The sequence below is a fragment of the Neoarius graeffei genome, chromosome 9 (genome assembly GCF_027579695.1).
Source record: "Neoarius graeffei isolate fNeoGra1 chromosome 9, fNeoGra1.pri, whole genome shotgun sequence".
Taxonomy (NCBI): domain Eukaryota; kingdom Metazoa; phylum Chordata; class Actinopteri; order Siluriformes; family Ariidae; genus Neoarius; species Neoarius graeffei.
In genome coordinates this window covers 44,655,661-44,672,032 of record NC_083577.1, presented here as the reverse complement: position 1 = coordinate 44,672,032, position 16,372 = coordinate 44,655,661, and the positions used below count along the sequence as shown (strand labels likewise).

At 44.7% G+C, this 16,372-nt stretch overlaps 1 protein-coding gene across 2 annotated transcripts in view; it reads right to left on the bottom strand.

Moving 5' to 3' along the window:
- igsf3 (immunoglobulin superfamily, member 3) overlaps positions 1-16,372 on the bottom strand; it is a 293,816-nt gene that overhangs the window by 16,192 nt on the left and 261,252 nt on the right. For both annotated transcript variants that reach the window (XM_060929572.1, XM_060929571.1), the window contains exon 7: positions 1,110-1,520. In XM_060929572.1, coding sequence (XP_060785555.1) covers positions 1,110-1,520 — 411 coding nt within the window. The remainder of the gene's footprint in view (positions 1-1,109; positions 1,521-16,372) is intronic.

The following is a 16,372-nucleotide window of genomic DNA, read 5'->3' as shown; positions in this document are numbered from 1 at the left end:
CAGAAAGCACTGACCTAGCACGGCCGTATTCTCTGTGGAACACGGATATCTAACAAAAACTGGATAACTATATTTTTTAAAAACGTGGTGGTAGTGTGAGGTGAGTGGAAACTACTTGGGTTGTGTTTTAATGCATTTCCCTTGCTAGGTTTTGGTGAGGCAGACACTAAATACTGTTTCCCTTGAATGCGAAATGGAAGGGCAGTGCACTGGAACAGCAGGAGTGTGCCAACCTTTGTGTAGGGCAGCAATGTGTGTGGGGTTGGGGGTGACACTGGAGGAAGTGGGTGATGGTAAAACAAGGTACCTTGAAAGCAGGGAGGTAGGGACGAGTTCAAGGGTCTTGAATAGCTCTGGGGACTCCAGTGTGCGCAAAAATTCCTCCTGTCATCCTTGTGCAGGTGTGTCTGAACTGCAGGCTGAGAATATTGAGGATTTGGAGGGTTGGATAACAAGCATGACTGCCTGTAGCATGGATCATTATGCTCGTTCAGGGTTTGTCCTGGAGCACTGTGTGCTGGTTAGTGCTCCTTACTGCCTACTCATGACAGGACGTCTACTAGACCAGGTGAGTGCGTCCTTACAGTGTGAGCCTCATATGGGAAGTGTCCCTGTGACAGCTCATGCATGCCTTTCAGGGGTCTCTCTTTCTGTTTCTCACATACACCCTGATGCATGATTCAGCACGTGTGTGGGGCTGATCGCCACACCAGCCTCTAGGGAAAGATGATGTCAGGCCACACTCCCTCTAATCCTCTCTGTGCCAGGGAAGGCAGATGGCTGTGGAAACCCAAGGGTATGAAGCACAAACCTACTGGTGACTGTGGATGACGAACACCACCCTAAGACTGCCTTAAGCACTGGGTTAATGGCTGGATGGATGCCAACCTAAAAACCACCCATTCACTAGCCTTATAATATGTGGAAATATTTATTAGCTTTTATGATACACTAATAAAGGAAATGTGTGTGGGCACCACATGGCTGCCTCTATGCATGGATGTATGCCAACATGCAAAATGGCCCTTTGTTTGGGCAACAAAATGTAGAAAATACTTTCTAGCTCTTATTGTATATTACAAGCCTTTCTGTGTCTACATCAGTCTTACCCGGCTGCTTGATCATTACGTGTGTGAAGCCAGAGGAGTCACGGGCCAAGCGGTACCACACTCCATCGGGATCAGTGAGCCACTCCTCCACTAGGCAGTAGTAGGTTCCGGAGTCGCTGGTCTCGGCACGGTGCAGTGTGAGGCCATAGAGGCTGGGCGAGAGGCGTTCGCACTGCACGCGGCTGCGCAGGCGCTCCTCCTCAGCATACGCACCGTACTCAAACACCCCGGTGCGCTCGATCTTCAACAGCAGCTCATCAGGCTCAGTTGCCGTGCCCTTCCGTGCATACCACAGCACAGCATGCTGGGACTCGTTACTCGTCTGGGATGCAACGGAGCAGTTGAGGCGCACACGGCTGTCTTCCACAAACTGCAGGCTCTGGTTGACCTTGTGCATGCGTAGCTTGCTTGCTGGAAAGAGGCAAACAGAGAGATGGTGTAAAACATGAATTTGATCTACAGGACAGGAAGACAGAAGAAGAAATAAGATGTCAGAGGATGCTCTTAGGAAAAACGGGCCTGCCGGCTTCTTAGATTGGATTACGTACAGGCGCGTCAGGTGTGACTGGCACGCTATTTCACACCACGAGAGGATTTACAAAAGCCAGCAACACGGATAAAAACCAATTCTTAAACGAGCAGAAAACTCACATTCACATCGAGAAGCACGTGCAGCAAATATCTACATTCACCAAATTAGTGGCACAAATCTAAACTTGGTAGAAACAAGAGCAGAGGTGCTGCATGTTCGTATCCTGTTATACTGGGACATGCAGGCCAAACACACACTAAGCATATCTTCCATCTGTCTTACATCACACAGTCAGGGCTCTCCTGCTAAATGCATAGTGGTCCATAAGCAGGCTCTCTCTCTCTCTCTCTCTCTCTCTCTCTCTCTCTCTCTCTCACACCCACAAATAGATGGGATTGGCACAGCTGCAAAACTTAACATTTTTTCCTCTTTCTAATGCTTCAGTGATTCTTTGCAAAAAATCCAATTTTCCACTGACACATTGGGGCCATAATCCCTGTAGCACATCTTTGAATGCAGTTACAGTGATGGACAGAGCTTTAGCCTAAAGCTTACAGCAGCTTTAAAGCACAAGAGCAGCATCACACATCATCATGCTTCTAACATACAGGCCGAACTTTCTGCCCCCAGCAAAGTCACCTCTAAGATCACCATACGCTGCTCAAGACCCGAATTCCCAACATGCACGAGCTTTACCCTGAACTGCAGCTCGCTTCCACTCACTGACAGCCTTCAGTCTATGTAAGTACTGTATTCTGAAAAACGCTGCCCAAATAGTGATGTAGGAACTCCAGATGAACTAAAATGAAATTATTAATAATCAAAGCAGTAAAGATCTAGCCAAGTGAAGGCTAAATCACTGTCAAAACAAGGGTGACGTTTCAAAACAGTGTAATTAGTATACTTACTAGTGGCCTCACAAATATAACTTAGAATTGTAACCAAGATTATAACTTTATAATTGGATATAATTGTAAAGCTGCCTAAAATAAAGACCATATCTCTGTAGGATTACCTTCTCGAAGAATAATGAGACTGAACAAAATGGAGTCAATGTGTGCACTTATCTGTAAATCTTGCTGAGCTTCTCACCTCATCTCATCATCTCTAGCCGCTTTATCCTGTTCTACAGGGTCGCAGGCAAGCTGGAGCCCATCCCAGCTGACTACGGGCGAGAGGCGGGGTACACCCTGGACAAGTCGCCAGGTCATCACAGGGCTGACACATAGACACAGACAACCATTCACACTCACATTCACACCTACGGTCAATTTAGAGTCACCAGTTAACCTAACCTGCATGTCTTTGGACTGTGGGGGAAACCGGAGCACCCGGAGGAAACCCATGCGGACACGGGGAGAACATGCAAACTCCGCACAGAAAGGCCCTCGCCGGCCACGGGGCTCGAACCCGGACCTTCTTGCTGTGAGGCGACAGCGCTAACCACTACACCACCGTGCCGCCTTGCTGAGCTTCTCAGATGCTAAAAATCTATAGATTTTTTTTTAAAGCATTGTTGCTTTGTCCCACATCGTGAGACATGGTTTCATGTCCTTGATGGCCACTGCACGGGGAAAAAGCACTCCGGAAACACCTGGTAAGATTTCAGTCACTCGCCACCATGTCCCAGAATGGAAAAACTACCAGACCGGATTGCCACTTACCAAAGCAACTCCCAAAGTTTGTCCCACCTAGTTTAGATTGTGTAGCTGATAGTATTAAATCATAAGAGAGACGCTTGTTTGAAAACCTTTTGCTCATCACCAGCATAGTGTTTGTGCCACAAATTCACCATGCAAGCTCATATTAAACAGTACTTTTGGCCAACAATGACTTGGCCTCACCATTCAAATCACCATAAGGCAGTAAAATTAATACAAGGTGTAAACAAATAATGGGAAAAGAGGTTTTAGGGGTGGACAAATCACTAGTCTAGGTGTCCAAGACGAGCAGATTTAGTGTCTGTGCTCTTATATTTATTTGTTATTGCTCAGTGGATAAGTACGTTTAACAATTAGGGTGGAAAAAAAAATTCTTACACACAGATGCTTTCACTTGCCTGGTGGGTAAGCTCATGAATTTATCATTTGTCCACCCCGGGTTGATTTTGTGTGAATAAAAACACTTATCAAATTCACCCTTAAACAGATTTATAGTAAAACATGGAATGTCAATGATGCCCTACATGCGGTGAAGCACTGCCACAAATCTTGATGCAACAGGCCAACAAAGGAGAAAATACTTTGGAAGGAGTGGTGAGGTGAATTGTACCGTTTATGCAGAAGAGCAGATTAATAAGATAGCCAAGATCCATTGAGTAAGAGCATCAAAATCACTACTGTGCATTATTTCTACAACAGCTGATACAGAAGAGGGAGCGGCTCAGTGGTCTCTGTGCTACTGACCAGAAGACTTCAAATCCCAGAACCACCAAGCTGCTAATTTCAAACACTTGAGCAAGACCCCAACCTTCAATACATAGCTGAATTCTAAGTTCTCATCTCATTATCTGTAGCCGCTTTATCCTGTTCTACAGGGTCGCAGGCAAGCTGGAGCCTATCCCAGCTGACTACGGGCGAAAGGCGGGGTACACCCTGGACAAGTCGCCAGGTCATCACAGGGCTGACACATAGACACAGACAACCATTCACACTCACATTCACACCTACGGTCAATTTAGAGTCACCAGTTAACCTAACCTGCATGTCTTTGGACTGTGGGGGAAACCGGAGCACCCGGAGGAAACCCACGCGGACACGGGGAGAACATGCAAACTCCACACAGAAAGGCCCTCGCCGGCCACGGGGCTCGAACCCGGACCTTCTTGCTGTGAGGCGACAGCGCTAACCACTACACCACCGTGCCGCCCCGAATTCTAAGTTATTTTGGAGAAATATCCTGGCCATATGGAGGAAAGGGAGGGAAAAAAAAAAAGTTAAATCAAAGCCATATTTATATCAAAAAATGACGAAAGGCAATTTTCAAAACATATGACCATATCACACCACTCAGTACATTTTACAAGGAGCTATGGAAGTGGTTTTGCACTCTTGAGATCTGGGCTATGTTTTATCCTTGTTTTCTACATCCTAAATCAAACACAGTACGAAGAAACCTGTTAACCCACACTGCTGAGACACAGTGGCTCAAGCACTACCTCTGCAGTGAGTAAAGTTAATGGGATAGGTGTTTTTGAAGAAAGATCTTATTTCCTTCAAAGACTTTAATCATTAGGACATAATTATGGATAATTAAAATGGATTAGGATGGATTTTTTTTATTTTTTACAGCTGAATCAGTGTGAAACCAAGCTGGTGTAATATTAATCACTGTCCAGTAACCATTGCTGATTGACATTTCCAGTAAGAAGATGATTGATGATAACTGTTTAAAAATCAAGTTGTTGTGATTTGTATTTATCATTATATTTGTTACCAAAATAAACACGTGCATCAGATTTCATGACTATAATATCGCTTGAGAGCTATGGACAACCAACCCCAATAATCTGTACTGTCCATTATGAGTTTCCAGATAGCATTGTTAATCAGATCAAGTCTGTAGGGGACCCAAGTGTGCCTCCTCAGGGTTGATTGTTTGGGGCATAAATATGCAGGAGTTATTCCACTAGGAATATGTGCTTTGCATATAAACCTCAGTTTTAATCAGCAATCATACAGCTGCCTCTATTTTATTAGGCATGTGCCAACACATGCTGACAGCAATAATAATGGCCAGTCACCATAGATACACAGAGAGAGAGAAAGGGAGGATAGGGCAAGCACGCGCGCACACACACACACACACACACACACACACACACACACACACACACACACACAGAGACGGGGCACACAGAGAGAGAGACGGGCACACAGAGAGAGAGACAGGGCACAGAGAGAGAGATGGGGCACACAGAGAGAGAAAGACGGGGCACACAGAGGGAGACAGAGATGGGGCACATACAGAGGCAGACAGAGAGACAGAGAGAGAGAAGGGGCACAGAGACAGAGAGAGAGAGAGATGGGGCACACAGAGAGAGAGAGAGAGATGGGGCACACAGAGAGAGAGAGAGAGATGGGGCACACAGAGAGAGAGAGAGAGAGAGAGAGAGAGAGAGAGAGATGGGGCACACAGAGAGAGAGAGAGATGGGGCACACAGAGAGAGAGAGAGAGATGGGGCACAGAGAGAGAGAGAGATGGGGCACAGAGAGAGAGAGAGAGAGAGACGGGGCACAGAGAGAGAGACACACACACACACACACACACACACACACACACACAGAGACGGGGCACACACAGAGAGAGAGAGACGGGCACACAGAGAGACAGACAGGGCACAGAGAGAGAGATGGGGCACACAGAGAGAGAAAGACGGGGCACACAGAGGGAGACAGAGATGGGGCACATACAGAGGCAGACAGAGAGAGAGAAGGGGCACAGAGAGAGAGAGATGGGGCACACAGAGAGAGAGAGAGAGAGATGGGGCACACAGAGAGAGAGAGAGAGAGATGGGGCACAGAGAGAGAGAGAGAGATGGGGCACAGAGAGAGAGAGAGAGAGAGACGGGGCACAGAGAGAGAGAGAGAGAGAGACGGGGCACAGAGAGAGAGAGACTGGGCACACAGAAAGAGCGAGAGAGAGAAAGAGATGGGGCATGGAGAGAGAGAGACGGGGCATGCACAGAGAGAGAGAGAGACGCACACACACACACAGACAGGGCACACAGAGAGCGAGAGAGAGAAAGAGATGGGGCACAGAGAGAGACAGATGGGGTGCACACACAGACGGGGCGCACACACACAGAGAGAGATATGGGGCACGGAGAGAGAGGTGGGGCACACACACAGAGAGAGAGAGAGAGAGAGAGAGAGAGAGAGAGAGAGAGAGAGAGAGATGGGGCACAGAGAGAAAGAGATGGGGCAGAGAGAGAGAGAGAGAGATGGGGCAGAGAGAGAGAGATGGGGCAGAGAGAGAGGAGGAGGTTATTACAGGAGTCCAGTCAAACCACAAAGAAGTCAGGAGTCTTCAGGGGCTTGTGACTCATTTTTCAGAAGCCTTATTATAGTTTTCATGAGTAAGAGCTTAACAGGCATAACACACACTGTATGGCCAAATGTTTCTGGACATCTGACCCATATGGTTTGCTGAGGTTGGTGTGGAAGAACTCAAGTGGCCTGCACAGAGTCCTGACCTCAAGCCTACTCAGCACCTTCGGAATGAACTGGAATGCAGAGTGCACCCAAGCCCCCTCATCCGACATCAGTGCCGGACCTCACGAATGTTCTTGTGGCTGAATGGGCAAATCCACACAGCCAAAAGCCCCAAAACCAAGGAAGGCCTGCTCAGAAGAATCATCACAGCAAAGAGGGGACGAGATTTGGAATGGGATGGGATATTCAACATGCACATATGAGTGTGATGGTCAGATGTTCACAAACTTTTGTTCACATAGTGGTGCATGTACTGTATGGTGGAGGGGATTGCAGTTTCCTCTTTACTTCCTCACATGCCCTTGAGTTATTAGAGATAGTGATTGTGTAAATCCTTGAGCATAAATAGTGGTGGTGCTCCATCATCTTCTAGTTTCCAGGGTTACCATGTTTCCCTTGACAACACAGGGTGTGGTTTGAATACCTGAGGGAAGCTTTTCTATGGCTCCCAGTCACAAAAGACCTAATTAAACACTTATACAGCCTTCCATAACTTAACTAGGCATGATTAAGTAAGTTAATTAAACCACATTCTAAAGTCTCTGTGCAATTCCTACAGCATTTATTTTTCAGTCGATGACAGAACGGGAAAAATCAATAAAATGATCAAAAAAGCAGGAGCAACAAAAAGCACAGCACGGGAGGATGGTCAAAAAAAAAAAAGAAGAATCAAATCAAGCAGCATATTCAGGAAGCACAGTGTGTGGTGAGAGCTGGTGTAAAGCAACTCTGACAGATGGGAGGGGGTGGTGGAAAACGCAAACACTGGGAATGATTAGAGTGCATTTGTGATTTTCTAAGAGTCTGTGTTAGACAGCGAGATTCCACCCCTTCTGAGTGCGTCCAATTTGTCGTTAGCTCTGCTTAATTGCCAACCACGGTGCTCTGCCGAGATAAAGCCTCTTTTCATTAGTTTATTGACTGAAAACGTTACAAGCACAATGTTCCCAGATAAAGCAGCTTTTTTCTCAAGAATAATGAATAGAAAATGAGTTTATTTTTGCTAATTCCGGTCGTGTAAACATACAACAAAGCTGAATTTTCCAGCCAAATTATGGAGGCAAACACTTTGTGGGTCATTCTGAAGTCTTCAGTGAAAACGTATGCATATATGCGTTTTTTTTCCCCCTCGAACAGTAAAGAGCTTTGCTAACTCAGCTATTTTTCTTAGCTTCAAGTTGCTCTCAAAGCGGCCTGTCACATTACTTACTGAATAAATATGCAACACCAAAATACATGCGAGATCTGTTTTTCACAATGCTTCCATTTCCATTATTAAAAGGGCAATCTTTCAAAAGCATAAAATTATTAGTCTACTCCAGTCATTAGGACCGAACAAATTAATTGCCACACAGGCAGACGAAGAGGTTCTTAGGACAGCCAGTCACTGATGATATAATCATATTTTACTTCATAAATATTCATCAGTTTGAGGCAATCGTTTATTTTGCTGGTTCAAAGGTTGAGGTACGCTAGTAAATGGAGCGCCTTCTGTGTGTGTTGTCTTCTGTGAATTCTTGCAGATTTGATGTAAACGCATTTCTTTGAAGCATGTGGTTCAGTACTGGAACAATGGAAGAGCCGACTAGAGGACAAGAGCACGAAGAAGCTTCAGAGTCAAGGAAGACAAGAGAGATAATACCAGGAATAGAAGAATAAAAGGGAAAGGAAGAATGCTGCATTCGATTAAAGGTCGTAACATTTTTGATCCAACCCACAAATAGGAAACAAAAAAAAAAAACCAAAGAAAACGTCCCTTTAATTTGGAATTACTTGGGACGGTCTCCTCAACTCAGAGTCCAGCAAATGACTTCAAATCAACATGGCTGCTCAGAGCATAAACAGTAAACAAAGTAGCACCTCTTACCTTTAAGTGAGTTATACTGTGTTTAAGTATTTGGTTTAGATCAATGAATGTACAGACATATTCGCTTGTAAATCTATAACACCGACTATACAGTTCACTGTTCTGAGGCGGTATACATGGCTGGGGAAATAAGTATTCAACCTGTCAACTAATGTTTGTATTAAACATTTCCAGCGCAGCTATTCACATGAAAATGTTGAGCAGACATTGGCATCAAAGCAATGAAACTACACAGAAAAAGAAATCATGTTTCAAGCTGTAAAAAAAAAAGTTGTGCATAACAAAGTTATTATACATACAAGACACTTTTTCAATGGAATAAAAGCGCGTATTCTGTTCCCTTCTGGCAGGTTTCATTCATTTGGTTTGATGTCAGTCAGGTTCAATGCCCGAACTGATAATCACATCATCAGTTTTTCTTTGGTTCATCAGACACTAGGTACGCCACCACTCTTGCCGGAGCGGTTGGGGGTTAGGTTCCTCGCTCAAGGGCACTAAGCCAATCCTGCTGGTCCAGGGAATCGAACCAGCAACCTTTTGGTCCCAGAGCTGTTTCTCTAACCATTAGGCCATGGCTCCCCCCTATTTGGTTTGACAGCATGCAATATTATTAGCATATCGCTTATCCTACATGTATTACATCACTCTACCCAATGGAGAACAAGTGTTCAAAATGGTTTATGATACTGCATGGTTGTCAAGGCAACATGACGGCACATGTCGGAGACATAAAACTTCTGCGCTAGCGAGTGATTGACAATTTGTCAACAAACATGGCCGCCAGGTTTATGCTGTTAAATACAGAAGACTTTGAGATAATTTTAAAAGAGAAAGACGCGTTGAACACCTGAAAGGAATGTGTATAAATAATAATAATAATAATAATAATAATAATAATGGATTTTTTGTAGTATATTGTATATTCCATTCAGCTAGCATGATACTGAACGAGTCGAAGACGAGTACTACTCAACACCAGCCAATATTATTTACATGTCACAGGAAGAAAAAAAAAAAAAGGATTGAACGCAGGAAGAAACCCAGCTGATTGCACTAATTATTTCTCCTACCTGGGCTAATTATAAATCAGCTGCGTTAGTGTATGCTGGTAGGTTAGAACTTCCACTCTTTGAAGAAGGGGAACCCAACTCTGAATGCAAGGAAACAAATCATTTGGCACCAAGCTGTCTTGCAAGAAACATGATGTGTAGAGGCAAAGAGTTCTCCCAAGCCCTTCACAACAAGACTGTTGAACAGCACAGCAATGGCACTGGTTACCGATAGACTTCTCTCCTAAAATGTTCCTACAAGCATCATCGTGACCTTGATCTGCAAGTGGAAAGAACACCAAATCATCAAAGGGAAAATGAACAGAGTCAGTACTGGAAAATTCTTCAGGAGTATCTGTTGCTGTCCACCAGGATGATGCGTATGGGACATGTGTCGACTTTCCAGCAGGACAAGGATCAAAAACATACTGCAAAGGAGACTCATTGGTTCTTCAAGAAGAAAATAAAGGTGCTGGAATGGTCCAGTCAATCACCACACTTAAACCCAATAGAACATTTGTATAATCAACTGAAGATCATCCATCCATCCTTTATCTATACTGCTTATCAGACAGGATCGATGGGGAAACTAGAGCTGAAGCCAGCTGGCTTCGGGCGAGAGGTGGGGTACACCCTGGGCAAGGTGCCACTCTATCGCAGGGGCTGAAGATCATGATTCACCATTTCATTTAAAGACTGGTTGTGTAGAAGAATGGGCCAAAAATCCCACCTGAACACAGCGATTAGTTTCTTCATACAGGAAGCATCTTGAAGCTGTCATTGCAAACACACACCAAGTATTAAATACATTTCAGTTACTGTACTCAACACTCCCAGTCATTCCACTCCAGGGGAAAAAAAAAGTTATGATTTCTTTTTCCGTGTAATTTTACTGTCTCGATACTAATTCCATGTGAATAGCTGCACTGGAAAACACGTTTAATAGAGAAAAAGAGTTGATTTATTGAATACGTTTCCCCCTACTGTATACATCACGCATCGCAGTTAGCTGGCTAGCTTTTTGATAACAAAAGATGAACATGGAGGTGTCCATGTTTTATTCCCTACTTTGCAGCTTGAATGCATGGTGGTGGATGACAATTCTGAATTCCGACTTCCCGTTTCTGAGGTAAACTGAATGCAGCACAAGTATGCAGAGCAAGAGTTACAGATTGAAAGGGTTAGTAAACTGACCCCACAAAGAAGTGACCATCTGTACCATGGACAAACTTGGTAGCCAACGTGGAAAAGCAGAGTGGAGAAGGGCAGTTCAAAAGATGGGGGAAGAAGGTAGCAAATATGACCAGAGAAGTAAACATGGAATGAAGATGAGAATTCTGAGAAGCTTAAAGGATGTACATTATTGCAGCAGCTGGACATTGTTATAAAAAGCGTCATACTCCGTAGCCAATCACCCCACAATTACACCACCACCAAGAAAGATGGCCAACTTGGTGCTCCAGATCCAAGCCCTTTTAGCTGTTAACCTAGGCAATGAGCGAGTTCAAGGACCCAATAATTCTCCACAGAAAAGCTTCGCTTCAGCTGGTTAAATCCTCTTCTGCAGGGAGTTTGTCAAGAGGGAAGATTTACAGAAGATCCTATTGGTGATGAGTGAGCAATGGTGCACTGGACTTCCTGCTCCACCTACTACAGCAGCAGAATGGACACAGCTAATGTCCATCCTTAGGATTCCAATAAATCTTTGATTCTTTTGTGTCAGCAGCTCATTTCCAGGCTTCTTCTACAATGTAATTAAGACTGGGGTAATTATGTGGTTTTATGCTCAGTTAGGGAGTCTGGAAATGCTCTCCCTCACACACACACTTCTGTTCTTCCACTGATGAGTGTCCTCTTCCATTCCACTTGCCCCGGAAACCACTGCAAGCGTGCTCATTCTCTATGACAAAGAAAGAAAGGGGAGGCCTGTCAGGTCAGGGGAGCTCCGGAAATGATTCATACTGCTGGAAGAAACAGTGCATAATGAGGCCTATGTGCTCTATTTGTGGAATGAGATAGTATGGCTTGGATGGGTAGACACCGACAGACACAAAAGCCATTTATAGTCATTCTGTGACTCTGTGGAATGATATAGAAAGTCTCATCAACATGACCTCCCATGCATAGCCATTCACACAATAGGATGTTTCCATCAGACAGTACAGCAGGGTTGCAGGAAACAAATGCCTATTTTGAATTCAATATTTTTAAAATGTCAAGCGAGCCTTGAATTTGGTTATATATTCCCAGGTATCTGGCATGTTCAATCGAGATAAAGAGGTGCAGCTACAAAGGGTGTACATCACTGATTGATTGGTTCCCCCCCCCCAATTTCGGTCGGGTACCACCCAAACTGATGATCACATCATCAGCTTTTCTTTGGCTAGTCAGACACGAGGTCACCACTCTTGCCAGAGCAGTTGGGGGTTAGGTGCCTTGCTCAAGAGCACTTCGGCCAGTCCTGTTGGTCCAGGGAATCGAACCAGTGACCTTTTGGTCCCAAAGCTGCTTCTCTAACCATTAGGCCATGGCTTCCCCCAAGTACACCATGTCGCAGTACCATGTCTGTGGTTCGAAATGCACAGTACAGCATGTCCACCTTCAATAATAATGGAATAAACATCTGTCTAAAAGAGATATTTCGACTTTAATGTACAATTTTTAATGGCTTTAAATGTCAAATTAAAAATATTACTTTTTACAGTAAGGATTTCCTGACACTGAATTAGATTAAAAGTTCTTCCCAGATCCACTAATAGCCACCATTTTTTGATGTTTCGATTTGTGCCTTGCTTGTCCTTCCCATTACTAAATCACCAACCCACACCCTCCAGAGATCTCATGGGTGCCACTACTGTACATGAAGTGAAACAGGCATAAGTGTTCAAGCATGCTACACAAATCAGTGATATATCTTGCTATAACCATACCCTGCTATTTCTGGTGGAAAAGAGCTACATGCAAACAAATGCTGTGGGAATTTGACAGAATTGTTCTGAGGCAAAAAATAAAGGAGGGGGGGAAGGAGAGACACTGGCAAATAAAGGAAGCGAGATACTGAAGAGAATGGGGCAAGTCAATACATCAAAACACGATTGTGCAAAACTGGCATGGAGGAATTTCTACAAAGAAAGGAACACAGTAAAGTTGACAAATTAGTAGTACAGACAGTGATGGATAAAAATATTTACCTGATTCTATGCATGGTTGTTGACCTAGTGATAAAAAGAGTCCTTTAAAGGTTGAGTTACTTGCATAAAACATCATTTCAAGATGAAAGATGCTAATAAATAAAGGAAGACCAGCATGAGTTATCAGGTGCTGTGAATATGAAGTGTGTGTGTGTAAAATATTCTGTGGTGCTCAGGGCTGACCTTGAGCATCTCCACAGAGACAATTAATCACGGAGTTTTTATGAAATGATTTTCCAAGTGAATGCGTTAGAACCATACATCATCTATTTTCCACCATGTTTCTGTGAATGTCAAAGAGCAAGGTCTATTGCCTTAGCAGCCGGATGGAAAATAAGGTATCAGACAAAGCACTGGTGATTAAAATTAGGAGCTTCCCAGAGAGAGACTACAGTGATGTTGCCTAAGGCAAGCTGTCAGTCATATCACGCTGCCATTAAAAATGGTCGCACAAATGTCCTCATACGGTATATCCAACACATCAAAAACCAAACAGCTTCAGTAGCTCCTTGGATGGTCTCGAGGTGCACACTTCCTGTTTAGAGGAGAGGCTTGCAGGCCATTGTTGGGTGGTGGTGGCGGTGGGGAGGGAAGCAGGTGGAGGTTCTACCTAGATACTACAGTGGAAACATGACCTGGTTAAAGTAGCCTAGATCCTTTTGGCAAGGAAAGAGTAAGCAGAGAGAGAGAGAGAAGGCAGGAGAGAAAAGGGGAGGACAGTGTGGAGAGTAAGAAAGAGCAAAAAATTAAAGGCAGAAAAAAGGGCATGGCTTTGAAGATTGTGATGCCCTCAGGCAGGCAGGCTGCCGTGTGTTGTAGTCAAGGAATCCAATCTTAATGAAGATGGACAGCTGAGTTCCATTCGAAGGAAACCAGAAGATAGCAGCTGTCATGCTAAAGCTCTCAATCCCTGAGAGTTATGAGGAGCCAGGCTGGCTGCCTGCTGCCCACCGGGTATGACAGGAGTCGAGTGCTTGGATCAGTCACTGCCAGGATCCATTTATGTACAAGACACTTAGACACATGGGGCAGAACCATATTAATGAGAGAATGTAATGCAGCACACAAGGGAGATGAGGATATACACCGTTATTGATTGATTTTAATTAACACTGAATTAGTAGCTGGAGAGCAACACTTTGTTTTATCTGTGAGAGCCATACGCTATTCAGATTTCTCATCTCATCTCATTATCTCTAGCCGCTTTATCCTGGTCTACAGGGTCGCAGGCAAGCTGGAGCCTATCCCAGCTGACTACGGGCGAAAGGCGGGGTACACCCTGGACAAGTCGCCAGGTCATCACAGGGCTGACACATAGACACAGACAACCATTCACACTCACATTCACACCTACGGTCAATTAAGCCCATGTTTACATTAGACCGTATCAGCGGATCATCAGATTAACGTTTTTAAAACGATTAGTGTGCACACAGCAACACCAATACACGATTTGTGTGCACACAGCAACACCAATACACGGATACGCTCGGCTCCGCAGGCATCCTGCGCTCCAAATCACTCCGCCCTGAACAGTGAGTGCCCTCTGGAGGGTGCGCACTCCGGCCCTGCGCAGCTCACAGAGCGCGCGAGTGAAGCGCACGAGCCACGATTCGGGACTGAGCCGCTGTGTGTGAGATCCCAGCGCACATCACTTACCACTTGCAAGTGGAAGGATGGCAAGCCTAAAGACAATCATAACTACACAATGGGCAGTATTTGCATCAGTATTTGCAGTATTTTCATACTTTTATACTCTTTAATGAAAGGTGATACAAGGCGGAAGTCCGCGCCGTTTTTCAGCAGTCGCGTCACATGACCAACGCCAGCGAATCAGGAAGGTGGATGTCACAGTGACGATGTCCAATGACGACGCCAGCTAGAGCTCAGCACAGCGTATCCGCGTATTCTCAATGTTTACACAGCACCGGACCAGACACGATCTGGATTGAATACGTGGACCCTGGCGGATTCCCGTTTCCCGGCGTTTCCAGGCGGTTTAATGTAAACGGACAGTGCATCCGCGAAGAAAACGAGACAGATACGGTCTAATGTAAACTTGGCCTTAGAGTCACCAGTTAACCTAACCTGCATGTCTTTGGACTGTGGGGGAAACCGAAGCACCTGGAGGAAACCCACGCGGACACGGGGAGAACATGCAAACTCCGCACAGAAAGGCCCTCGCCGGCCACGGGGCTCGAACCCAGGACCTTCTTGCTGTGAGGCGACAGCGCTAACCACTACACCACCGTGCTGCCCTATTCAGATTTATAAAAAAAAAAATTATTTCCAGAAAAATAAGCTGTTACACACACACACCACAGTGCTACTAAATCCTCATATCTGGTCAGAAGGAGCTGATTAATTGTCACAGGTCAGTCACATATTAAAGCCCTCATTCGCAGGCTCTCTGTAATATGACGAGCTGAAGTGTTCCCCCATCAAATTGGATTCTCAGAAAATAAAAGTACATCATTGTACCTTTAGGGGTACAACAGCTTGTCACTGTGGCAGTACCCTCTAAGGTACTTATTTGTACCCTTTATATACTAATTGGGAACATGCATGTAGCGTTTTGGCCCTAAAAAGGCACACACAGTTATCTTGAAGTCCAATCATGAGCCTTAGGGGGTACATTAGTGTAGATTGTACTTGGAGGATAGAAATGGACTCCTACTGTACCCCTATTTCGAGCAGCGTGGGCTTGTCTACTGGGCATTCTACAACACGAGACGCAACCATAAACCATTAAAAAATGTTCAACGCGCCGTTCATTAACCAATTTAAAACTGTACTTGCTGGCAAATTGCTTTGGTTTGAGAAGAACAGAACAACTTCAGGACATACTGTTTTTGGAAAATAATCAACTTTGGAGTGGTAAGAGTAACTCCACTTTGTGTCAGGCTGCATCATACCACCCTGGTGCTGATTATTTTCCTACAACAGCATACCTCTGGATATTTTATTCCTTACACAATAAAGGTGAACACACTTGCACACGATTAATGGCTGGCTATGAACAACCCACTGTATTCCATCATTTATTTTAATTCATGCTTGGGGGGGAGCATGCTCCGTAGCTCCATTTGCCTCAGCAGCTGGAGCACTTCCGATTAAGCAATCGACTATAATATAACACACTTATGAGGGGAGTAGTAATGTGCATGTTTATGCGTATGTGCCGTCAAGTCAATTTATTTGTATAGCGCTTTTAACAACAGACATTATCAGAAAGCAGCTTTAGAGCAAAATATAAATTTTAAAACGTATGAATTAATAAATTTCTCTCTAATGAGCAAGCCTGAGGTGACGGTGGCGACCCTCCCTGAGACGACACGTAGAAACCTTGACAAAAAGGAACCCGTCGTCATTTGGGTGATAACAGACAGCGCGATTATAACTAGCTCGCTT